Source organism: Convolutriloba macropyga, chromosome 10, assembly GCF_964194025.1.
Source record: "Convolutriloba macropyga chromosome 10, txConMacr16.3, whole genome shotgun sequence".
Classification (NCBI taxonomy): Eukaryota; Metazoa; Xenacoelomorpha; order Acoela; family Convolutidae; genus Convolutriloba; species Convolutriloba macropyga.
In genome coordinates this window covers 32801288-32828454 of record NC_134477.1, presented here as the reverse complement: position 1 = coordinate 32828454, position 27167 = coordinate 32801288, and the positions used below count along the sequence as shown (strand labels likewise).

The window sequence follows — 27167 nt, the reverse complement described above, 5'->3', positions numbered from 1 at the left end:
GGGCTATAAAATCATGTGAGCGTCACTCATAAAACACTATTTTTTCTTTGACCCTCATTGGAATTTATTGTGATCTCTTATCAATTGAAACTTTAAATAAAAACAGCCTTTGTAGCGATTGAATTTAAAAAATAGCGTAAAAAACTTTAAAAGACAGATCAAACTGCAATCCGAATCCTTTTTCGAAGTCAACAATGAGACCCAAAAGTTGCCACGCTATCGCTTCTCGGCTGTTAAAAAGAAATTTTTCTAAATTACTTTGTAATAGGTTTTTGGCGATCGGAAATCATATCGTATCAAAAATTTATGCATTTTTTATAAATATTGGTTTAATTTACCGAAAGACCGCAAAAACGTTGTGTGCAGAATCTTTTCCTGGGAACCGGAGCCACAATTAGCTCATTTGTGAGGAGTAAAAGAAGATTATATCAGCAATTTGTATGTCAGCACCATTGGTTAAATGGGGCCAAATAGGCATTTTTTTACGCCATTCTTATGAAAAGAGAAAAATGCTGAATTTTAAAAAATTTGGCTGAAAAATTTGCCGACAGTTCAACAATTCTTTTCAAGCTTTTAACGTAAAACCAATGAGACTATTGTTAAGAATTTTATCATATTGTCAAAAATTCATCAAAATTTAAGCAAAATTTACGAAAAAAAATGAACGTTAGGCTAACGTTCACAAATCTTTAAACCTCCGTAACTCCTCGGAAAAAATACAAAATTCAAAAACTCTGTAGTTTGAAATTCTTCGCTTGGCAAGCTTTCTATTGATACCACTCAATCCTGTACGATCCATAAATCGATCGCCAAAAATTGACTGAAAAAACCCATTTGAGTATATAGTTCCTCCCCCGCTAAAGTGGGTCGGAACACTAACGCACCCTGAAAAATCAGAAACAGTAATAATAATTACATTGAGCTTGACGAATTTTTTTACTGCTCTTTTTAGGGAGAATTTTCTTGACAGAGTTGAGTTTCCAAGTGGCTTTTTGTCCTTGACACCTTATTGGCGTATATTTGCTTTATTTTACATAAGGCATTGCGTTATTGCTGAAAATTTTTTCACTTCCTTGAACTGATCTTACTTATTGCTCGCAAAGTTTTTTTTTAGTAATTTCTTTACTCCTGTGGAATTGTATTTCATTTTAACGCCTTTGCATATTTAGTTCAGCGTGCTCTTACGTTCTTTCATTTAAAATGTTAAGCAGCTCAACAATCGAGCGTCAGTTAACAACGAAGCGTCAAATGGATAAAAACAAATTTGGATTTTTTCAGAACTTAAGTGTTCTATATTCTCCTACTGTATCATTTGAGCTTATGCCCCCCATAAGACATACAAGGCTACAATAGAATTAGGTTCCACACCTTTCGAGAGCAATTCATGTGCCAATACAAACCTGTGCCATGATTTCGATATAACATTTTCCGGTAAAACTATCCCATTATTGATTTAAATTTTGACCTTCAACTTTACTCAAAACCCGAAGATGATTTTCGATCAACTATAGAATACGAAAATGACAGCGATTCTCTATCTATTTTGCTTATTTCTAACATTGACCTTATGAATCAAAAACACAAAGTAGTGTTTAAATTACTCGATAGTCGAAGTAAAATTACTAAACATACAGATGGAATTATGAAATTACAAAGAGAAACTAAGTAAACTAAATTGCATAAAAATAGACGAATAAAAATAACTACACATTTTTAATCTCAATTTTATGTGGCAACAACATATGTCTATCGTATTCCGACTGAAAATCGAAAGTTTTTAGACAAATTGCACACTGACGTTTACTAACTAAGTTCTCTGAATCTGAGTCGGGATTTTCGTCATCTTGATTTTGGTTTATTCCATCATCTAGTGCTGACGATTGTGGGATCAAGTTTGTAGCTTCTGATGGAAACTGCTCTATCAAATCTTTCTGTGTTAGAATGTTAGGTACCTCATGCGGTTCTATTTTAGCGTCAATTGCTTGGATGTTGTTTGCGTGGGCTTTTCTGATATGGTTCAGAACCTGATATTTAGTCATGTATCTTCCAAAACATATCAAACATTGCTTCGTTTCTTGGTCTACGTATATTGACAATTCAGCATCTGAAATTCTGGCAGCAAGTAATTCGCCCGTAGTTTTTAACCTCCGTTTGGACTTCTTGTCTTCGAAATCATCGGGCCCTTCCAGGTCTTCAAGTAAGCCATTGACGTCAATGCTATCATTATGACTGTTTTTAGGTCTTTTATTCTCGCGACCTTTTGGAGTGTTCAATAAACCTTGTGTTCTGCAATACTTAAATCTTGATATTTCATGGCCTGGATTTGCTGAATTTATAGTGTTTGACTGTGAATCGACTGAACCAAACAACCCATGAACCATTTTTTCATGCCGAGATAAAGTTTTCTCGTTAGCGTACCGTTTGCGACAGTATTTGCACTCGATGGTAGCCGGTGTGTACTCTCCTTTATCACGTTTGTGAATCATTTTATGTCTGACAAGGTTTCCCCTATTTTGAAATACAGATCCACATTCCATGCAAGTGAAACGACTTTTTCTTTTCCCTGAGAAAGTTAGCGTTGAAATCTCAGAATGTAAATTTCCTTCGTTATCACAAATTGACCTTTGCTCACTTTTATCAGTTTCTTTTGTTTGCAAATTGTTCTCAACCTGTGGCAAATTTGGGCATTCTGTCTCCAAATGCTTGTCTCTTTCATCTACAGAGGGAAATAGCTCAGAGCAGTACTCACATTCGGCCAACTCAGCTATATCATGGATAAATGCAATTTTGTCATTGTTGTCTTCAGGCAACAAACCAGATTCCTGATTATGACTATCCTCATTGCCTTGATCGACATCGTCAACTATGTTAACCAATTCATCGTCGTCATCCTCCAGAACAGTTGGTCCCTGGTTCGTTTGCGGAAAAATTTCTAATGGTTCGGTCGTTAAAGAAGGAATCTCAGGGAATTCAACTAAAGGCATGTTATCATCTACCACAGCACCTTTATTTCGCCTTTGTGAAATTCTATCCCTCAAATCAACACTAGGATTGAAAATTGATTCCTCACGTCTGGATAAGTGACTTTTCGTTATTTCAATGCACCTGTTTGCTCTAATCGCTGCATCAGTTACCCTTGCAGATTGATCGTCTGTACCTAAAAAGAACTCAATATACTCATTCGTTGCCACTCCTTTCCTCATGTTTTTAATCAGGTCTGCACACTAATAAGTCCGCAACCACAAACTTGCATAGCCTTGATGCAAAAATTTGAGCTTGCATCAAATGATCATCCGTCCCTTTCTGAAGCTTGATTGCTGACCAATATGACTAAGTTAAGGTGAAAGAGACGAGTGGGTACTGCCAATTATAACCTCCCGGGGCTTTGGAAAAATTAATTGGAATTGCAAGCATAACCGACTAACGCCGACCGGATTCCTCTCAAATGACTGGCGAGTGGTTGCCTTCGGTAGTGGCCAGCTGGGGCTTAGGAATGCTAGCATTAAGGGCGTTGGAGTGAAATGGTGGTAGGGTCGAGGTAACAGTCTAGGCGAATCGCATGTGTAACGTCCTAAAGTACGTTCCATATAATAATGGATATATTATTCCCCTCTTTTTACTGATCGTCTTACTTAGTGCTATATCTGCTATAATATATATATATATATATATATATATATATATATAAATATATATATACTTAACTTTTCTGCCTTATTAAGATGAGAAAATGTATATTTGCTTTATTGATATCCTGTAAACCTTCTCAAGTATATTTCCTATAAAAACAACTTAGTTATCTTTTGTTATTTGATTTACCCATAACGCAGGAATTTAAGATAGTGCTAGCCGGTATTTATATTTACATTGTACAAATCAATCTTTATGTTCATTTTATTTGTCCGGCACGTGCCAGCACGCGCCAGAAGATCTATTTATCCTGAGTTAATCTTAATTTATATGTACAATGATTACTCAAATGTAAATTGGGCCCCGGGGTTTTGAAAAAAAATTAATCTGAAGAACACAACCAAAACTGTCAAGCTAAAGATCAGAAATTTCAGCCTTAGACTGAAATCTTTTCTATAACTAGAAAACTCATTTGGCTGTTGGCCCTACTCCGAAGTAAACCCGCTCTGGACTTGTTAACATTAGCGAAAATAACAATTTATGTGACAAAACTATGCTACTAAGTGTTTAAGTAATTCAGCCAGAAACATCACTTTAACAAACTCATCGCGATTATATGGCCAGCTAAAATCACAATTTTTGGATTTAATTTTGTGAAAAAGGTTCATAGCCAAAATGTGAAGGAGAAGGTTTCCAATGAAGACTATAAGTATCAGAGTTAGCGAAAGCTTTATTGGAACATAAGATTCTAATTTGTCAACAAGAGACGGCTGAAAAAGATGCCTTTTGTGGACTAAAGGAGCTGCTATTTTGACTAAACCGGCTTAATTAAGAGTAAAAATTCTACTGAATTCTTGAAACAATCCAATATAAGCATCTGTCTTCGACTTGAAGTAAAAAAGTTTCTCAATTTCAGGTAACGATGAAATTAACTGTTTTAATCTTTTTGCTGATCAACTGGAGTCCGCATTGGAGTTATTATAAATTCGGCATCCTTTTTTCTTTTCGCTTGTCGGCAACGAGGCATCGTTCAAATTGTATTCTCTTCACGTAAATGGTTTTGCGCTCATGATTAAGCAAGCCGTAACAGAGATTTCTGGCAGTTTCAGGCGCTGGAAAATATTTTTCTGTTTGGCATACTGGGGCGTGGAAATAGACCGTTGCTAAGAAAAACGATCGTGCTAGATGAGTCCCTAGTTTCTTGACATATACTATGAGTTGAAGATACTAGACAACTATCAAGCTGTTGTTGTGTCAGCGTAGGCGTTTTCATGGAATCCTGTGAAATTGCCAAGTATTGACCTTCGATGATCCATATATGGGATAACGTGAGCACTGTACACATGGAATGACGTTTTTTAACGTGATGCAAGGGGAATTGCTAAAGTTAAGAGTAGTCCTCTTTCGGCGAGGGCGATTTCGCAAACAAGTTTGGCATGACAGAGCCAATGAAAAAGGATCAGTTGAATGTTTTTGGCTATCATGAACGGAATCTAAGACTACTAATAATGATTCTAGAGGTACTAAAGATATTGGTAGTCGTTTATGCAACAAGATGCTTTTCTCAAATCAACAGTATTATTTTAAATGACACTCTGGCTCCCTTGTTATAAACTCTATGCGCCGACATTGAAAGTTGCCGTTCAGCTTTATATTCCTATACTATAAACTTGTTAAACTCCAAACCCATCTTTTTGTATAAACAACTACCAATGTATTTAGTACCTCGAGAATCATTATTAGCTGTCTTAGATCCATGGGTATTGGCAATGACAAACGATCATTGAATGTTTTTGGCTCTCATGAACGGAATCTAAGACTGGTAATAATGATTCTCGAAGTACTAAAGACATTGGTAGTCGTTTAAAAAACAAGATGGGTATGGAATTTAACAAGTTTATACTATAGGCATATAAAACTGAACGGCAACTTTTGATGTCGGCGTATAAAATTGATAACCAGGAAGCTACAGTGTCAAAATTAAAGTACAATTGTTGATTTGAGAAAAGCATTTGTGTACAATCTCGTAGAAAATGATTTTTCCGAAATTATCAAAAAGATCTTGTACTACTTTTGAGTTTTAACTTTGAATATCTTGCATTGCCTGTTGGATTTCCGAAACTTTAGCTGTTTCATTCGACAAAGAAAAAAATTTCTCATTGCTCCCTTACTCAATTTCGAGTACATAATCAGTAAGAACTGATGCGTAATCGCTAAGTCTTTCAATGTTTTCAGCATTTTTGCGTCCGTAATTTGACATTTTCGGAACAATCCAGTTATTCCGCATGCTTCTGAACTAGCCATTGAAACACAAAGGGATCCAAAGAAAACTATTCCCGCAACTGTGCCGGCTGATGCTACTTGTGTTGCACATTTTTGTCTGTTTGTTGTCCGTTTTCTTCAGGACAAAAATTTTACGGTAACTTTGCTCACACGTTTCACTTCGTTTTCTGCTGCTTTTGTTTCATTAGTGATTTTTGAAAGCATCCCATCTAAATTGAAAGGTTTATTAGATGAGTTAAATGGCTCTGAGAAAAAAAACTGGTCCTATAGTTGACGGGTGTGTCAACATTGTTGCTAGTTTTTTCAGCATATCTTCAACTTGTTTTTTCATAACAAAATCATATTGCGGGAAGGGAACTAAGAATTCTACGTTAACAAACTTTTCTGCGAGCAGAATCTGCAATTTCTCGCGAAAGAGAAATCCTTTGCTAAGTACGAGCTTTATATTTGGTTAGTAAGTAAGCGCCTTATATTTGGTGGGTCTTTTCGTTAACAATTTCAGAAACTAAGAAGAGAAAAAAAAAACAGAACAAATTGGTGTTTTCATCGTGATTGAAGTAACATGTTCTGTAAGTCGAAAATCAAACCAACTGACGTTCATTAGAGACACAATGTGTTTTTCTACTAATATTTGCCTCAAATGTACACATTAATATACTGAGTTGTTTTTAATTTCATGGTGATCACCTGCGCTAGCATTTTATAAGTTGATTTCCAATTTTGATGTTGTATTATTTGTAAATAAACAGAGTTTCTCCCAGCTGCACGGGTCGAGGCAGCGCTCAAACTGAGCTAGGGGAGGCAAATAAATGGGCTCTTACGGCACCATTTCCGAGCAACACGGGTCGAGGTTGCGCCACTTGCGGCTAATAATGCTGAGCAAATAGGGTAATTTTATCTGAGTTTCTTAGGACTTTGATTATGTGTTTCAACATCGCTGCGTTCCATTCTATTTTAAAGTGTTGTCCGATTGGCATCAATGTCAAAAGGAGCTTCCAATTGAGGAAAAAAGCATGGATTCGTTGACTTTTTTGTCGTATGTATTTTGTTTATTCTTGAGTCTTGTGGTCAGCTTATTGTTGGTATTCAAGTACAAGGCAAAAATTCGTCTGGTGTTTGGCAGAGTTGATGATTGGATTCCGCGTTTGCCGATACCCTCAATTGTATTTTTGTTTTAGTACGAAAGTTCAAGGCGCTTTGATTCAGTTCAATTGGAGCATGATCTCAGTAAAAAAACTGATTTAATCTAACATCAGTGTGACATAATAATTTTGTTGAAGTAAAAAAGTTTCTCAATTTCAGGTAACGATGAAATTAACTGTTTTAATCTTTTTGCTGATCAACTGGAGTCCGCATTGGAGTTATTATAAATTCGGCATCCTTTTTTCTTTTCGCTTGTCGGCAACGAGGCATCGTTCAAATTGTATTCTCTTCACGTAAATGGTTTTGCGCTCATGATTAAGCAAGCCGTAACAGAGATTTCTGGCAGTTTCAGGCGCTGGAAAATATTTTTCAGTTTGGCATACTGGGGCGTGGAAATAGACCGTTGCTAAGAAAAACGATCGTGCTAGATGAGTCCCTAGTTTCTTGACATATACTATGAGTTGAAGATACTAGACAACTATCAAGCTGTTGTTGTGTCAGCGTAGGCGTTTTCATGGAATCCTGTGAAATTGCCAAGTATTGACCTTCGATGATCCATATATGGGATAACGTGAGCACTGTACACATGGAATGACGTTTTTTAACGTGATGCAAGGGGAATTGCTAAAGTTAAGAGTAGTCCTCTTTCGGCGAGGGCGATTTCGCAAACAAGTTTGGCATGACAGAGCCAATGAAAAAGGATCAGTTGAATGTTTTTGGCTATCATGAACGGAATCTAAGACTACTAATAATGATTCTAGAGGTACTAAAGATATTGGTAGTCGTTTATGCAACAAGATGCTTTTCTCAAATCAACAGTATTATTTTAAATGACACTCTGGCTCCCTTGTTATAAACTCTATGCGCCGACATTGAAAGTTGCCGTTCAGCTTTATATTCCTATACTATAAACTTGTTAAACTCCATACCCATCTTTTTGTATAAACAACTACCAATGTATTTAGTACCTCGAGAATCATTATTAGCTGTCTTAGATCCATGGGTATTGGCAATGACAAACGATCATTGAATGTTTTTGGCTCTCATGAACGGAATCTAAGACTGGTAATATTGATTCTCGAAGTACTAAAGACATTGGTAGTCGTTTAAAAAACAAGATGGGTATGGAATTTAACAAGTTTATACTATAGGCATATAAAACTGAACGGCAACTTTTGATGTCGGCGTATAAAATTGATAACCAGGAAGCTACAGTGTCAAAATTAAAGTACAATTGTTGATTTGAGAAAAGCATTTGTGTACAATCTCGTAGAAAATGATTTTTCCGAAATTATCAAAAAGATCTTGTACTACTTTTGAGTTTTAACTTTGAATATCTTGCATTGCCTGTTGGATTTCCGAAACTTTAGCTGTTTCATTCGACAAAGAAAAAAATTTCTCATTGCTCCCTTACTCAATTTCGAGTACATAATCAGTAAGAACTGATGCGTAATCGCTAAGTCTTTCAATGTTTTCAGCATTTTTGCGTCCGTAATTTGACATTTTCGGAACAATCCAGTTATTCTGAACTAGCCATTGAAACACAAAGGGATCCAAAGAAAACTATTCCCGCAACTGTGCCGGCTGATGCTACTTGTGTTGCACATTTTTGTCTGTTTGTTGTCCGTTTTCTTCAGGACAAAAATTTTACGGTAACTTTGCTCACACGTTTCACTTCGTTTTCTGCTGCTTTTGTTTCATTAGTGATTTTTGAAAGCATCCCATCTAAATTGAAAGGTTTATTAGATGAGTTAAATGGCTCTGAGAAAAAAACTGGTCCTATAGTTGACGGGTGTGTCAACATTGTTGCTAGTTTTTTCAGCATATCTTCAACTTGTTTTTTCATAACAAAATCATATTGCGGGAAGGGAACTAAGAATTCTACGTTAACAAACTTTTCTGCGAGCAGAATCTGCAATTTCTCGCGAAAGAGAAATCCTTTGCTAAGTACGAGCTTTATATTTGGTTAGTAAGTAAGCGCCTTATATTTGGTGGGTCTTTTCGTTAACAATTTCAGAAACTAAGAAGAGAAAAAAAAACAGAACAAATTGGTGTTTTCATCGTGATTGAAGTAACATGTTCTGTAAGTCGAAAATCAAACCAACTGACGTTCATTAGAGACACAATGTGTTTTTCTACTAATATTTGCCTCAAATGTACACATTAATATACTGAGTTGTTTTTAATTTCATGGTGATCACCTGCGCTAGCATTTTATAAGTTGATTTCCAATTTTGATGTTGTATTATTTGTAAATAAACAGAGTTTCTCCCAGCTGCACGGGTCGAGGCAGCGCTCAAACTGAGCTAGGGGAGGCAAATAAATGGGCTCTTACGGCACCATTTCCGAGCAACACGGGTCGAGGTTGCGCCACTTGCGGCTAATAATGCTGAGCAAATAGGGTAATTTTATCTGAGTTTCTTAGGACTTTGATTATGTGTTTCAACATCGCTGCGTTCCATTCTATTTTAAAGTGTTGTCCGATTGGCATCAATGTCAAAAGGAGCTTCCAATTGAGGAAAAAAGCATGGATTCGTTGACTTTTTTGTCGTATGTATTTTGTTTATTCTTGAGTCTTGTGGTCAGCTTATTGTTGGTATTCAAGTACAAGGCAAAAATTCGTCTGGTGTTTGGCAGAGTTGATGATTGGATTCCGCGTTTGCCGATACCCTCAATTGTATTTTTGTTTTAGTACGAAAGTTCAAGGCGCTTTGATTCAGTTCAATTGGAGCATGATCTCAGTAAAAAAACTGATTTAATCTAACATCAGTGTGACATAATAATTTTGTTGAAATGTAATGAGCTTTAGTGTAACTCAATGTGCTGAGTTTCACTTACTTAAGCCTTAAATTGCCGGGCTTGTTTTAGGGCCTCAAAAAATTGGAGTTAATTTTACCAATGATTTTTTCAATTGCATGCGCGTTTCATTTGCATGTTTGCTTTGCGGCACAACGTTGGCGTAATTGTTCAATTTAGCTAACGTTTAAAGTTGTTCAGACATTTTGTTTGAGAATGATTGTATTTGTTGATCTTATATCACGCCTTTATTATCACATTCTCCCGCACTTAATGTAATGACTTTTCAGATAAACATGGATGCTAAATGAAGGCAAAATTTGAACATGGCTCGTGACAAGGAGTTCGAAAAGTTTGGCATACGTCCGTTAGAGCAGAAAGAAGATTGATCTTCCATGAGAGCAGAGATTTTCCCGATAAGTCATTTTTTATACTTGTCCCGAATTCAGATCGTTTATATAGATGTTATGGAGCGATGGAATAATTATTTGCCTGATAATTCGGAAAATTTAGTTAGTGTGTTCAGTGGGACAATCAGTGCCAGAGGTAACGGGGAGGCTCATGGATACGGAGATTTTGGGACTTTCTTTCGAGCTTCCTCTCGAAAAGATTAAATTTATTGAACATCCTGCCTGCAATGTTACTAGTGGGGTGCCTGGTGTACGTTGGGACACATTGAGTGGGCGGGGGTGAAACCGTGGCAAAAGATTTATCAGGCTAAAAATTATGGATTGTACCTAGCAATATGAATGCTGGGAGGCGCTTTTTGAATTATCGGGGTTTTATCTTCTTTTCATTTTCTTACCAGAGGTTCAGATCGTCGCGTTCGTGGGAGAGGGAGTCGAGGATTTTAAAAACATCTCCGCTATCATATTGCTCAACCAATTGATTTAATAGTGCAGCCTAGTTTTGAAGTACATGCCGTGATCACTGAACCTACTTTTAGTTGTGGTTAACCAGTTTGGGCCTTCGTTTCAGGGCACGAAGCTATTGGTAATGGAGACAAAACCAGTATTCGTGGACGCCGTGTTATGAAAGATTTTGCAAACTTGATAATGAGAAAGGTTTGATTGTCAAGGAAATGAAATTATGCTCACAAATACAATTACTTTGCCTTCTCCAAACAGATGAATATCGGTCAGCCAAGAAGAAACGTGGAAAGAAGGGGTCGGTTTGGCCTCCCAATATCGCTGAGCGTTATGTCACTACGCACATCAAGGTGCTTATTCGCGCAGGTTATGATTTCAAGGCCACTCCTGCAGATGTCATCAAAGAAACCGAAACGGTTCAATTTTCAGCCGAAATGTTTAGCTCAACAGCAGTACGCATCTTGGTCGTCTGCCCTCCTTGATGAAGAGCGCCAGATCTGGCCAAGCTCCGCATTGAAGCAGCTAGAAGATAAGCTTCTCGCATGACAATCATTGACATTGAAAGGTAGACGATTTTTAAATTTGATGGATTTTGAGCGTAATTACCCCATTTTTGGCCGAAGTAGGCTTTAATTTAGTAACTTGTTGTAGAGCACTCAGTTAATTGTACTGTGCTAGTAATTACCCATAGTACTGTATAGGTTGTAGAATTGAGTTCGAAATTAGAAAGTATATTATAGTCGTGCTCTTGTCAAATAGTCTTGTTTTCAAAATCCAGTAAAACTCACTATATTTTCGTCTCTGTACTAGCCGAATTAAACGATGATTTCTTCAAAATGATTTCGAACTTCAACAAAAACGTTCCTGCCATTATTTTAAACATAGATGTGCATCAGAAAAAGCATCCCTTGGCGCAAAAAAGGTCTCCCTAATTAACGTGGCCACTTCAAACTTTTTCAACGTCTGGCTGTTTGATTTTTGGGCGTTCAGACCTTATAAAACTGTGAAATTACTTTTTTAATTGAGTATGATATGTTTTTGTTGTTTCGAGCCATTTTTCAGGGGTCTCATTTCCGAGAACTCATGTCTGCAGTTCTATTATCCAAATAACCCAGACTCGTTCCTGGGGCACCTGACCCTTAGTTTGTATACCTGGGGGTCCAGGAGACTGTTTCCAGGTATTTGCCGAACTTTTTTGGGGCTCTAACTTCACGATTTTTGTGAGGTTCGCTTGCGTGTTTCGAAATTTTGATTATTTCTGGTGAAAGTTCTTTTTTCCAAATAACCTTACACTAACTCAATTTTTGGGTTCTCATCTTCAATGGCAAAACATGAGGAGGCAATGGGTAAGTTTTGTTGGCGTTAGAGATGATCTCTCTGGGACATTGCAGATAAACCAAGGGAATTTTTTCTTTTTCAAGTAGTTTTGGTATTTTCAGCGTTGTTTTTTTTTGCTTTAGCATTGGAATCAAACGGTTAAAATACTATTCTGTATTGTCAGTAGGCCTCCAAGTTGCAGTTGAACAAACGAATTTGCACAGGAACATCCGAAAAAACTTCAATCAATTAATTGTAAAACCCTTCCAGAAAAACGATCGAGACCACATCCCAGTTCTGGTAGACTTATCGAGCGTATCTTGTATTGTCTTATTGCACATGGTAGAGTGTGGAGGGCAACCGATAGCGAAAAACACGTGGGTTTATCGCAGTAGTGTTCTTTTGAAACCAAATTGAAGAAAAACCTATTTGAACTGATGTCACTAAAAAACTGAGCATATTGGTAATTTTTGCATTAATTGTTGGCTCTGCCTCACTGCTGGGTAAATATAGGCCATTTCCCCCGCAAGGCCTTTACCCATTCTCATATCGCTTGATATACAATGTGCAAAAAAACTGGTGCTAAGGATGTCACCTCTATGATAGAAAATTTTTGCTGTTTTCAATTTCAATTAAGTTTGTTTGAGACCGTTTGTTTGCTTATTGAATGGATTCGGGTCACTCGCCTGATGTCGGTTTGGATTCTCTTTGTTGTCTTTCGATGCTGCACCGCAGTTTGTCTGGTGTCGTTTCTGTTGATGGAGTTCGGTCTCTTCTTGATCGCCGCGACGATTCTTTAATCATTTGATGTTTCTGTTGTTTCGCTAAAAGAGACGGTTGCTTTGGAGATGCTGCCAGTCGTGGAGTTTGTGAACTGGAGCCGTAACGTTCTACAAATGTTCCCACGATTCTAATTTTTTTCACTCCTCGCATTTTTTCAAAGTTAACTCTATTTTGATTGTCCCTAGTACTTGGTCCTGGTTGTTGTTCAATCTCTTCCTCGTCATTTGTTATGATTTTCTCTTGATCAGCGGTTTTAGGTGGGCTTTCAGGATACTGGAATTCCTGTGGTGTTGCGATATTGTAAGAGCTATCCAACGTGAATTCACTGGAAGGTGTTCTGATTTTCACAGGCGGTATTGCTGGTATTGGCGGTATTACTGGTATTGGCACAGATACAGGGGCTACCAAAGGGTTCAATTTAGAGGATTAAAAACACCAAGTCGTATTTGTGACGGTTGAACTGTTAGAGACTTTTAAATGCGCTGCTTTACTCTTGATCTAAAAAATTTGGGATATACTTGTCAAATAACTCTGGCTCATTTCCGGTTGTTTTTCTCGAAGGACTCGCTTAAAACTGTGCCGGATCGATTTCCTGTATGTCTTCTGGTGGCTTTGTCAGTTTGATAGGTCTCAATCTAATCCGATTGACACATTTGGTATAATTTGACCCTGTTTTTCTAATAATGTAATTTGAATAAGTGAGGACTTTTTCAATTCTATAGAGTGCTAACCATGCTTGCACTGCTTTCTGTGTAAATTCGTTCTGCCGTGTCAACTAAGGGTTTAGTAGTAGGCAATGCGATTCAGAGTTTGATCATAGTAGCTTCTGTATCGCTGGTAAGAATCTAGAAGTCAAACTTTTATGTTTATATCGTCAAACTTTTGAAGCATTGCGTCTTGTAGCCGCGAAACAAACCGAATTGGCACTATCAAGGTAATAAAATAGTTTTCAGTGTCGGCACTACCAACTGTGTCAGCACTACCATTTGTCACTGGTACTGCGAAAAAGTACTTCGTAAGAACATCGATTCCGCTAAGAACAAAATTGTGCATTGGGCCCTTTTTGAACTAAGACAATTTGAATCAATTCTCCGGGAACTGACTGTAGCGAAGATACAGGCTTTAGTGGTGTTTGTAAATGTTTATTCGTTGTTTGCTTTAGCTGTAAGCATGTGATACAGTTTTTAATAAAATCGATGAAATGTTCATTGAAACAAGGGTAAAAAAAATCGTTTTCAGAACCCTTGAATTGATCGAAGTATTCCTAAATGTCCTCCTGTTGGCGAGTTGTGTAATCTAGAGCTTACCTCTTTCCACAGATGCTTTGGCAGACACTGTTGCTTGAGTATTATTTTGCCTGTGTCTTCGAAGACCTCTGTGTAATGTATTATCAACTTCTAAACGGAGAAACTATTTTGCGTATTTTTTTCAATCTTCTAGATGCATATCTCAACCTGCTGCCTAAATTGCTATCTGAACCATTGCGTTTCCAACCGATTGCTTCCCTTATCTCCTCGTATTTTGTCTGCTCAATCGCCAAATCCAATGTTTCTTCTCTATGGTTCAGATCCTTTAAAACATCCGCTAGGTTCGCATATTGCATTGCATTAATTTCCGCACGTTTCAACTTAAAGAGGATGTTTATTTCATCTATATTTTCCCGTTTTCGTTCACCAGACGCGTCAGAAAAATCCAGCTCCCGTAATTGTGAAAGGATGATAACTTCTTTCATCTCTGATTCAGAGATATTGTTCAATTGGTCGATATTCGATATCGAAAAATCAAGTGATTTTCCTTCAGATTCAACATATATTTCACGAACTGGCACTTTGTCTGTTAATTTAAGGGAAAAGCTGGCTTCTTCATCCATTTGTAGGCGTGAGAGTCTGCTGCATGTTTAACTTTGCCAGGAATATGGGCTATAACTATGTTAAACGAAAGAACTCTGAACAAAAAGTTTTAAAAAAAAACGAGAGGAATTGTTTTTGACTGAAAGAAAAGCGTCAGACTCCGATTATCTGTGAGTACAATGACTGGATGGCTAGACTCCCAAATGTAGTGAGAAAAATGGTCTAGTGTAAAATAAATTGCTCAGAATTCTTCGTAATAAGTGGAAAACCTCATCTTTGCTGTCGTGAAAAGCTGTGATTCAAATGAGACTGAGGCAGATTGTTTTCTTTAACCGTTTTCCAGTCAATTAGTCCGCAACCAAAAGCACAAATGCTGCTCCGTAGTAGCTTGCATTGTCGAGGAGGACATATTGTACGCCAGGCTTAAGCAATCTGAGCGTGATCTCAGTTGCCTCAAGTAAATCCTTTTCACAGTATCTAATGCATTGTAATGTGTTTCATCTGCTTCAAAGTCGGCTGCTTTGCGTAACAATTTATAAAATTGGATGAGCTTCTCGCATAAATTTGTTATAAAATTTCTGAAGAACTGCGCAAAGCCAATTAGTCTTTTAAAGTGCTCGTCTTTAGCATCGTAATCTTCTTCTGAATTTTTTGGATTTTTCTCAGCTTGCGGCGATATTCCACCATTTGTAATTGAAATACCCAGAAATTTGGCCCACTGTGCAGCTATTTCGCAATTTTTTGGATACAATTTCAGTCCAAATCTTCGGAAGCATTCAAAAAAATTCCTTAGACTAGGAAGTAGCCGATTAAATTCTGTTACTGCGCGTCCATTATCGTCCATGAATTGAGTGCATAAACCACCTGCTAAACAAGGTCTAGATATTGGCGAATGAAGGAACTAAACCGGGCTACTGATTTACTAAGTCCTTGAGCTAAACATTTGAACGCAAATGACTTTGATGAAAATTTGAAGGCTAAAAGTTGTACTGAAGTATTCACATAAATTGATGAAGTGTAATCTGCCATCTGTACACAATGATAGGCTTGTGAACGACCAAGCTTTGTAAAATTGTTTTCCTCGCAAAGTGGCTCATGGCGTCTGCCATGTTTGATATCGGAAAGTTCGTGCTGTGGTAATCATTCTTCAACAGGTGATTGACGCGTATCAAATCTATTAAAAATCTCAATTTGCCTGACTCTTTTCTGAAGGCGAATAAAGGGCTACAGTATTTAGACTGTGACAATGTCGTTATAAGTCCAAATTAGTGCATCAGCGCAAACTCAATATGCAGCTCGTCGCCCAAGTGGATTGGAGTCGGTGGTCCTTGTACATATACTGGTAAGTCATGCTCTCGAGTTAGCTTAATTTTCAGTTCCGTATTGTAACCGACGTCAAAGCGGTGTGTGGCACAAATGTCACACTACTTAACTTATAAGTTCTCACATTCACTCATTTGCTCCTGGTTTAAGGGCAAATTTTCCCAGTTGAATTTGCTCAGGAAAAAATAACGATCTTCCGCATTACTTCGTGAATCGACCTCCTCCAGCTGCTGGAAATTTAAAACTTTGTAATTTTATGTTGTAACAATGGCAAATTGCTTGGGTCCTCACAAGTTTCTGGTGTTGGGAATCAAAGTTTACTGTATTCCTGTGGGGTCTCTTAGTTTGGTTTAGTTTTTGTTGGATAACGTCTTGAACAAGCTGGTTCAATTCCGCAAGATGATTGTCTCTGTTTCTCAATTTTGCTAACGGTGTCGATTGTGGATCAATTTGTATTAACTGGTCGGCTGAAATAGTTGAGAATCTGCCTACCTCTGTTCGGATATTGATTGCGATTGGATGTTCACTCACGTTTAATACAGAGACGTACGTATTATTCTTTCCTACTGTACTTAGCAAAGGAGTTAAAGCAATTTCTGTCTCTTTTTCCAAGAATTCACTCCGGATGATTACTCTACTTTTGTTTTCAAATTGCTCATTTTGTCCGGTAAACAGCAATCTAAAAAGATTTTTTCAATTGCCTGATGTGTGCTTTCTATTTGAGTAAATGGGACTCTTCTTGTGTCAGACGGCTCACCGTTTCTCATTTACTGGCTCAATTTCATTTATTTGGACTCTCAAGTTGGGGAATTGGATAAAGCCTGGTTTTGGACTAATACAAATATCATGCTTGAAGAAGAAAGCGTTACCAAGAATGACTTAGTTGGTTGAGGAGAGGACAAGAAAATTTTCAACAAACCCTCTGTGGGCAAGCTTAAATTTGATCTGGTGCAGAGATCGGTCATTGGCGTGGCTGGGGGTTGTTCCATTAAATTTGATCTGAGGCAGCCAGGCAAGGCTTCAACAAAAATTAGCCTCACCTGCTCATTTTTGTTGTTCTCCGCAGCTTTCTCCATCAAAACGTGCGTGCTCTGCTCCTATCAACTGCTCCTCCATATCCGGGAAACGCCAATGCTGCAACTGTTGGCAGATTTGGCGTTTGGTAGTACTGTTGTGCTTTTGTTTGTAAATTCACCAGGAAGTTTTCTGGGCTGTCGGTTTTTGGTCAAATCGTTGCTGTTCTAATTTAAGAATCTAGACTTCTTGAAGATCTTTATTGTCACAGTGGTCTTCGAAAGCTGTGAAGGTTAGTTCGAGCTCGCTTCTGTTTGCTTCAGGCAACGTTTGCTTCAGGCAAAATATCGCAACGCTATGTCTCGTAAGTGAATATGCAGAAAGTTCGATTTTTGGTTAACCGGAATTGCTGCCATACAGATAAAACTTCGGAAAAGGTGCTCGAATTGGCAGAAACTTATTTTTCTCTCCGCTATTGGGTTCTATCATTTGGGCGGTAGCGACCGTCTTAGTTTCTTTTTTAAAACTGCACTGAATGAGATTAAGGTTATGATCTGAAGGTGTTGGAAGTGCTTATTAATTTTTAAGGCTAATTCTTCTAAAAATATTATGAGGTGAGTTTCAAAATCATCTAAGTCAATATCATAGCCATGGATTAAGAGGTATTGGGGGGCAAATACTACTAACCCACGTTTGTCAAGAACATTTTAGGTTAGGAGCACAATTTCTTTTGTTTTATCAGAAACAAAGGCACATAACTGTTTAGGTAATGAGGTTGTTTGTTTGAGCGCTAAAAAATTGAATGTAATTAGAGTCTACATATTCAATAAAATGATCCGAATAGCGGCAATTCTTATCAACAGGGAGTATTTGGGTGTTATATAAATCGTGAGAAGTCATTTTAACTTAGCACTAAAGCTTTGTCTATTCTAACTCAACAACTTCCTGGTTGATTTCGTTACCAACTGAGCAATCTCGCAGTGCGAACTCTCTCGTTCTGTGAATATATGTCTGTGTGCTGTCACTGTCATTGGGTTCACCTTCGTTTAGGCTCCAATCTACGATGCATTCACTTTTGATAATTTGAAGGAAAAACTAATGACATTGTCTGTCATGAAGAGGTAGATAAAATGTGCTGTAATCAGTTAATAAACAATGAAATGCTGCAAAGAACATTAAAATGCTGCAGTAAAATGTAAACAAAATGTTTTGAACAACATATCGATATTGGATGTATCATGAATTAATAATCTCCACTTTCGAACATTTATTGATATTTCAGTCTTTCTGAGTCGAGATAAAAATCCCTTTAAATGTGATTAATTACTAATGTAAAATAATACTGATCATCGAAGGGTACTATAGCAATGAGTATCTTTAGTCTTCGGTAAATCCAACAATAAAATGGTAAAAAAGGAGTATGTTTCTGCTGATGTATTTCTGATGTTGTAACTTCCATACGAAAAAAGTGTTAAATCAAATTTATGCAACTGTATAATTTCATCTGAATCATATAAATGAGTAAGTGATGTCTTGAATAACACTGGCATCAAGAAAAATGGGCAAAATTCAAAGGATAAACAATTTTTAAGAAGGAACTTGCTAAGCTGTCTACACATGTCACCACATAATGTAACGTTGGCTAGCTATACTATCGCAATGAGTTTGCTGAAGTGATGTTTCTCGCTGAATCAATTAAATACTTCGTAACAAAATTTTGTCGCATAAATTATTCTTTTCGCTATTATTAACAGGGCCAGAGCGGCTGAGTTTTAACTTCGGAGCAGTTAAAGAAAAGATTTCAACCTAAGAATAAATTTTCAGGCGGCTGATCTTTAGCTTGACAATTTTGGTCGTGTTCTTCAGATTAATAATCTTTCAAGACCAGGACCCGTATTTACATTTGAGTAATCATTGTACAAAGACATCAAGATTAACTGAAGATAAATAAAACTTCTGATGCGTGCCGGACTAATATAAAGAACAGATGTCTACAGTGTAAATATAAATACCGGTTAGCACTATCACAAATTCCTGCGTCATGGGAAAATCAAATAACAAAAGATAACTAAGTCGTTTTTATAGGAAATATACTTGAGGTTTACAGGATATCAATTAAGTAAATATATCAATTTTCTCATCTCAATAAGGCCAAAAAAGTCAACTCTATATATGGCCTTGAGATTATAGCAGATATAGCACTAAATAGGACTATCAGTAAAAAGAGGGGACAACTATATCCATTATTATATGGAACGTACTTTAGGACGTTGCAGCATGCTTAGAAACTATAAAGACGCAAGGCAATGAAAGAGCTGCTCAGCCACTTGACCTCCGGGCTTTACCTGTTTAGTTCGTTTTTAAGTACGAAGAGTTAAAAGCTGACAAAAAATCACTCAAGCAAAAAATCGCAAAAAAAGAAGACAATCGGACTAGTACAATAGCTACAAACTTTGGTTGAAGGCAACTAAGAATTGGTAATTAATTGATTGCAATAATCTATTGGTGCCTCTAATTTAATTGCAAGTCATTTAAATGACAAAATTAATCGCTAATAATTTGAGAAAATTGAAAGCACATTCCATCAGACTGCAAACCAGAAAACTTACCTTTAAAAAACCAAAAAAAAATAAATATTATCACAAATTCTTACCGCACAACGTAAGTAATTAAGGGAATTGGAATAATTGATTGAATTAAATTGGCTACCGAAAACCAAAGCAATCAATTAATTGTGTTGGGAAGCAATTAATTAATTGGCAGAATTCCATATAATTTCATTTATTTAAGGCAATGATAAACTTTATTTGTGAGAACAAAGCAGTATACTATAGTCAAGTCTCATGTAATCTTTCTCGTGATGCTATTCTGTAGAAGAAATATAAATGCAATTAATTGGGTTGATACCAATCAATTTATTGCTTTGGAAAAATCCTCGCAATCAATTTAATCTTAGGCACAATCCAATTCCCTGAAGTAAATTGACAGACTTTGGGGGTGAAATAGTTTCCGTTAGTTGAATAATATAACCATCTGTGTTCTGATTCAATCAGACCAAACCTTTGAAACAAGTACGAAAACCATAACTGATAGACAGTAAAATTTAACTATCAAACATAACCGACTGACGTCGGGCGAATTGCTCTCAAACGACCGGAGAGCAGTTGGCTTTGTCAGTATCTAGCCACAGTTTAGTGAGGCTAGCTTTAGCTTAATTGAAGGGGCGTGATTTGGGGGGGGGGGGGGTCAACCTCTAAGATCCGCCCTTCACACCAAAAGTATAAGTCTCCAAAAACAGTTTCTGTGAATTGCATATTTAGAGACTAGTGAGCTGAAAGGATCTAAGAGCACTTAATGCCCGCTGGGCGCTACCTATTTATCCCGTTTTTGAGGACGAAAAGTCAAATGGGACAGAGGAAAAATTGGTCGAGCGAAAAATCGATCGCATTGCAAAGACCGGTAGTACTAATATAATTGCTACAAACTTCGTTTGAGAGCAATTAAGAATAGCAATGACTGCAATAATTGATTGTCGTTTTGCCCAGTAATTTAATTGATTGTTCCTCAGTTTCTCCAGCCAATTAATTGCCATTAATTTTTCAATACAGTATATACATATTACGCATAACCTCATCCTCTTCCAATCACCATAAAAATTCTATAAATAGAATTACTTTCATCGGGGGGGGGGGGGGGATTATAATAGGTTAATACCAGAATCAGGAATGAAAAAACTTTTGCAAATAAAAGCAATTACAACCTCTCTTGCTTGAATTTTGTAAAGGGGACAAATTGATGTCAGGCTCCACATTACAAGTCAATTCCGTTTCAATCTGAGCACCGCAACCCTGTTTGTGGCTCAAATAAATTTGAAGCGAACGAAACAGAGTCAGACACGAGCTAAAACGTTAAAATGGTGATGCTCAAAGAAAATGAACTTAACCGACTAACGTCGGGTGAATTGCTCTCAAACGACCGGCTTGGCTTCGGTAGTGGGAGAGTCCAGGTTTGTGAGAGGCTGGACGAGGGTTCAAAGCGCCAACTGGAAGACGATGGACGGGAGTTTGAGGGAGGGGGATATCGAATAGCATTCTTAAAGACCGGTAAGGTTCTAAGAGCTGCTCGGTCACTTAACTCCCTCTGGTCAGAGATCGCATGTTATTTGGTAGATTTGGGTGTTAAAAAAATTTTGGTTGTTGATTAGAAATTGAATAATTCTGATATAAACATTTGCGTACATTTTCGGGTAAACCAAGGCAAAATTATTTTTCAATCTACTAAAAAAAATAATTGATGGAGCATTAAATTTAATTGATCAATAATTGCAATTATTCCAATAATTGATTTTTATGTTTTGCCAATTAAATTAATTGATTGCTCCTCATTTTGTCTAGCCAATTAATTGCAATTAATGTTTCCAAATCCCTGGCGCTAGCTGCCTGTTCATCCGGTTTTTGAGGAAGAAAAGTCTAATGGGTCAGACGAAAAATCTGTCTAGCGAAAAATCGCGAAGACAACAGGACTAATATAATTGATACCAACTTCGCTTGAGAGCAATTAAACAAAGGAGTCTGCTTTATTCTCTTACTTGCATTGAATAATGAAAGTGCATTGTTCACTCAGTTGCTTCTGAACAGTTTCATCATCGCAGTCCATCGCTGTCAGTAAGTCTTTCATAGTAATAACATCAATCCATTGTTCCCGTTTTACAGGTGGATTGCACTCCTCCATAATTACTGAAATTGTTCCATACATGGCAAATAATGCTAAATCAAAAATTTTTACCTCATTACATGCTTCAGATTTTTTAAATCGAAAAATACGAAAAAAAATTTATAGTTCAATTAAATAAAACTAAGTATTAGCATAATTGGAGTCTGATACTCAAATTATTTAAACAGAAATCACCAAACTCTCAAAATTGAAAAACAGTAAAGCAGGAGGACCAGATGACATGACAAACGTGTGTACTGAGAAACAAAAGCTAAATTAAGAAATGCCATCCAGCTGGGTGAACAATGGCTGCTCCGGGGCCCTCCCAGTATAGCAGCCGCCCGTGCGCAATATTTATTATCTTTAGTAATTGAGCGTGGTACTTGTTCAAAATACAAGGATTGAAGTTTAATTAATAAGTAGATAAAACCAGAAGAGAATGGTTTCAAATAAATGAAGATCTAATAGAGTGATTAACTCTGAAGGTAGGTTTGGTGTTTAATGAATGAGTTTTATCCTCAGTTTTGTCCGTACCCAATTTCGGTTCTATCACCGTGGTAAATTAACCAAGTAAATACTGATATGTCACAATTGTTAATATTGCTCGAAGACCGAGCTTTGCATATTTCAATTTGTCGACACCTATCAAGATTGTGTCAGTCATTATTCAGATAAAAAATTTAAATTTAAACTAAATCTTTGACCTTGAAACCCAAGGTCTTTAGTACACCTTTTTTTATATACGCGTGACACTCACACTGCCCTCCTCTCAATAAGAATAGAGTGTGCCACTCACTCACATAAAAATCAAACAAATTTTACAGCTCTTGATGCATGAAGGTTTTAAAAAACGAAAAGTTTGTACTTTTCATATGTAATATCCGTGCACTGTCTACAGTTACGGTTTGGGTTGGGTGTTATTCTTAAGCACTTTAAACCTCGGAGTTACCGAGGAAAATTTTCGAAGTTTCAGACTTGAATTCAATTGAGCAGATGTAAATGTACAATCAGTTTAATACAAAGTTAGATCTATTGCTTGTAAAAATAAGAAATTTTGTGAAGATGAGAGATGTAAAGCAATTAAAGAGAGGCAGCTCGATTGTGTAAGGTTTAGTTTTGAATATGTTCTTTGGTTTCAGTCCTATCAATGGTTAATTAATCTTAGGTTTTTTAAACCCATTTTCGTTAATCTCCTTGGGATTTTCTCATAGTTATCTTCTACCGCACGGGTCCCTGTTAGTTAAACTAACAGATAACAGGTTTACCTGCTTGACGAATGCCGTCAGGAACAAACATTCCTTGACGTGTCCCGTCAAGATGAAATTCCATGATGATTCCCATCATTATTTATGATAATTTCTCTATAGTGTTAAAATCCGGTTTACTATTAGTAACCATCTCTTTTTGTTCTCCTATTTTTTTGTGAAATTTTCGAATTATGCGTTTAATATGTAATTTATGAGCATGTCATACATTATGGTTCACTCTACGGCCTCCCTCTTAGAAAATGTGAGTTTTCCACTCACTCACACAGCAAGAGTTCCAAATGTCCATTTTCGAGTTCATATATTCTTGTGCTTTTTCAATCCCGTACTTGTCATAAATATTACGGGCCTCCTCGTCTTCCATAATTTTCATTGCTTGAAGAATGATTTTGAACATGTCCTCACGACCACCTTTGTCCGGATGACAGAGCATTGCCAACGTTTTGAAATGTTCCTGGATAGTACTGGTTGTGGCCCCCTGTGGCAGGAATAGAAGTTCATAAAAGTTTGGAGGTCGACAGAACGGGCTCTGCGCGTTGATCGCCTCCAGCCTCCTCTGTATGACCTTCTTTGAGGTTCGCTCTGTTTTTACTCTACTCCTTAGCTTACTATTGTCTATCTCGGCATTCTCCAACTCCCCAGCTAAGCACTCCCGCTTGTCCACCATAGCGATACATTCCCTTGTTTTTGTTTGGGCTACATTTGTAACCTCCTCCAACACTTTCTTCAATATTTCCACCTGCCTCTTGCAGGACTCCCGATGATTCCCAGCGTATTCAAGTTGCCGTTTGGTCTCCAGCAATTGATCACCTAAGCCCCGGCTGTTCCCAGCATTTCGCTGTTGTCAATCTTCTTTTGTTGTTCCTCGATTCTGTGTTGCATCTCACTTAACTCCCCAACGCTAATTGCGGCTCTATTCACTATATTGGGTGGTTGCAGCTGCGTCAGTGGCACCACGTACCTTTTGTTTGAGGTTACTCCAACAATCCGATACACTTGGTGCCTGACTATCGACCTGACCTCGAACAACTCGGGTAGATAGTAGCAAAAATCACCGATTTTTGCTTCTGCCATTCCTACATATCATACACGTAAATTAGTCTAATGTATCAATCTCATTTTCTGCCATATCTGGTACAGATTTTGCCTTTTTTGCTTTTATAACTACGATGTTTGTTTCAACATCATACCGTTCAACTGTCCTTTTTCTTGTCAATTTTTGTTCCTTTGTACGTTGTTTTAGATAATGAAAGTAAGCTAGTTCTCCCATTGGGTTAATGGGTTGCAGTGCAATTACAGGATTGGTGCCACTGCGTAGCATATCGATTGAAAGAAACACGCATACCAAACAAAATATGATTTTAGATCCAAAAAAATAGTCATCAAACTGATGGTTATTTCCCTGGCCACATGCCAGATTTGTTTCACTTCATTACCCAAGTATTCAAAAATCAGCAATTTATGCCAATGATGATTGTACTTTAAGTCCGTGTTGAAATACTCTAGAGTCTCATGCTCATATAAACCTCCTTGTCCCAGGAAAACTTCTCTTCCTGTTATCGTCTTTCTCGAATGCCTTAATCTTTGGGCCCTTTTGCTGAGTTCCAGGTCCTTGTCAATGAAAAACCCTTCCATTGGCGCCGAAGTTGACTAATTGACGTTAACTCTATATTTAGGCATATCATTGGGTTTTTCAATCAATTGTATTCTTCGCCCATATGTTATCCATGACCCATTCCGCAGTTCAAGAGCGTTCGGGTATATGGGGTTGCAATTAATCAAGGTGAAATTTCTACAGAATACTCTAGAAATGGGGTCGATGTATCTAATTACTTCTGAAGTATTGTCAGAAAACACCCTAATTGCTACTTCCTCCGTTCAAAACTGATTTTCGACAACATGTACGATTACTTTAGCGCACCTATGGACATAAAGTATTCCTCCCGCTCTTTCTGCGTGTGTACCCAGAGCGTTTTGTTGACTTAAGAAAATTGGGTGTGAATTTCCGTTAATTGATGTCGTTAGAATCATAGCTCTGTGCAGTTTTTCTTTGTGACAATATAATAACTCTATTTTTTTAGGTTTTCAAACACGCCTCAAAAATGCCAAACAAAAAGTTGGTCAAGTTTTATGTCCCTGAGATCTGTCTCAGATATATCTCTTGTTGAAAGTTTTTTTTCGGTGGCCGTCAACTTTTCCGTTGTGTAAAACAAATTTCTGTGGTCTGTGGTTTGTTTCAAAAAGCAGAAAATTGTCTATATATTTTGTCTTGTTTTTCAACTGGACAACTAAATTTCTTGTTCTGTCTAATTTGCCCGTCAAGTACTTTTTGTTTCCAGCGCGGACTATTTTTGCTGTTATCGAGTCTGAAAATATAACAATCGTTAGGATGTTTGGTTTTTTGTCTTGGTCGAACAGATATTGTACTGAATCTATTTCAAATGTGTCTCCTCGATATAACAAGGTCTGCTCCTTGTTCAAAGGATCTTTAAAATATAACCATGTTCCCTCATTTGCTTCCCTAGTTTCATTGAACAAAGTCGCCAAGAAAATTTCAGCATTTATCATGATGCTACCTTTCAGTGTTTCACCTTTTGGATTGATCCAATCCACGGGGTAGACATAATTCACTCCTTTCTCATCTCCGCCTTTCATGAATGTTTTTGATGCCTTCTGAACAAACTCTGCGCCGGTTCTCTATTTATTGATTCTCTTGTACTCCCACCCATAGGTGTTTGAAACGATTCGTCTTTGACTGTCTCATTTTGAGTTTCAGTATTAGGATTAATTTGACTAATATTTCCTTCAGTTTGAACATCTCGTCTTTCTGTGTCATTCAATTTTGGGGTCACCACTTCAATTTCCACAAAATCATTGTCCTCCGTAAGTTCGTTTTTTGTTATTCTCGGTTCAATCTTTCCCTTCTTAGGTTCTTTTTTAACAGTGGTAGCACTTCTACTGTTGAAACGTTTGAGTCGATCGTAGTGGACCTTTTGTTGTTTTTTTGTTTTCACATCCTCAATAACAAAGTTCATATCGTTTATTATTTCACGTATTACCTGCGATCCGCTGTAAAAGGATTTAAATTTTTTTGTCTTGCCAGTTTTTATTGTGGGGTTGAACACCATTACTAAATCACCTACTTCATATTGTTGTCCAAATGTGCTACGGTCATAGTAGGTTTTTTGTCTTTCTTGCTCCACATCCATGCTTTCCCGTACCAGCTCATGGCAGGTTTGTGATTCGTCTTTCAAACAACCAACGTAATCACTCAAAGTTGGGTAGATTTTGGTTTGTTTTGTTTGATACATGCAATCAATCGGCAGCGCGCATGATCGTCCAAAAGGGAGGTAAAAGGGGCTGTACTTCGTAACATAGTGAATTGACGATCTGTACGCCATCATTACTAGCGGAAGGTAGTCGCTCCAGGTGTTGGGATGTTCATCCACATATTTTACAAGACTCTCTTCAATTGTGCGATTGGTGCGCTCTATCATTGCGTTTCCTTGAAGGTGATAAGCTGTTGTTGAAGTCCTGTTAATTCCCAGCTCTTTACACATGTTCTTGAAAAGGTTCGACATAAAATTACTGCCCTTGTCGCTATGAAGATTTGCCGGACAATCAAACCTTGAAACCCATACGTTTATAAAGGCCTTAGCTACCGTTTAAGCTTCTTGGTTGCTCATGGGAATTGCTTCATACCATTTTGTAATCTGATCTCCTATTAACAGAACGTATTTGTTTCCGCTGGACTCGGGTATAGGTCCCATAATGTCTGAGGCAACTTGCCAGAACGGATGACTTGGTTTCCACGTTGTCAGGCTGTGTATGTGTTTCTCGTGCGGAGATTTCTTTTGAGAGCATTCTTCGCAAGAACTTACCCACTCTTGGACATCTTTTTTCATCCCGGGCCAGTAGAATCGTTCTCGAACCCGATCAAATGTCTTGACCCTACCAAAATATCCGCAATGTTCATGAAGGAAAGGCAGAATTTCTTTTAAAAGTGATCTCTGAATGACTATTTGTGTTAAGTTATTAAATTCGTCAATACGTTTCTGTCTCTTGAATTGATCATTTTCAATCCGTAAGTTTCTGAAATCAGTCCAAAGTTTCCACAGTGCCCTAGAGGCTCCTGCCATGTGTTCTCTTTGAGGGCGTTTCCCGTTCTCAATCCAGTTTCT

General features: G+C 37.4%; 1 protein-coding gene across 1 annotated transcript; it reads right to left on the bottom strand.

The window, feature by feature from the left end:
• Window positions 1–1565: 1565 nt before the first annotated feature.
• LOC142348463 (uncharacterized) lies at window positions 1566–21753 on the bottom strand. Its single transcript, XM_075399835.1, has 3 exons — window positions 21597–21753; window positions 20769–20908; window positions 1566–3157 (listed from the first exon to the last, which is right to left on the bottom strand). Exons 1-3 carry the CDS (start codon window positions 21737–21739, stop codon window positions 1704–1706), a joined length of 1737 nt encoding a protein of 578 aa, XP_075255950.1. The 5' UTR covers window positions 21740–21753; the 3' UTR covers window positions 1566–1703.
• Between the last annotated feature and the right edge of the window lie 5414 nt (window positions 21754–27167).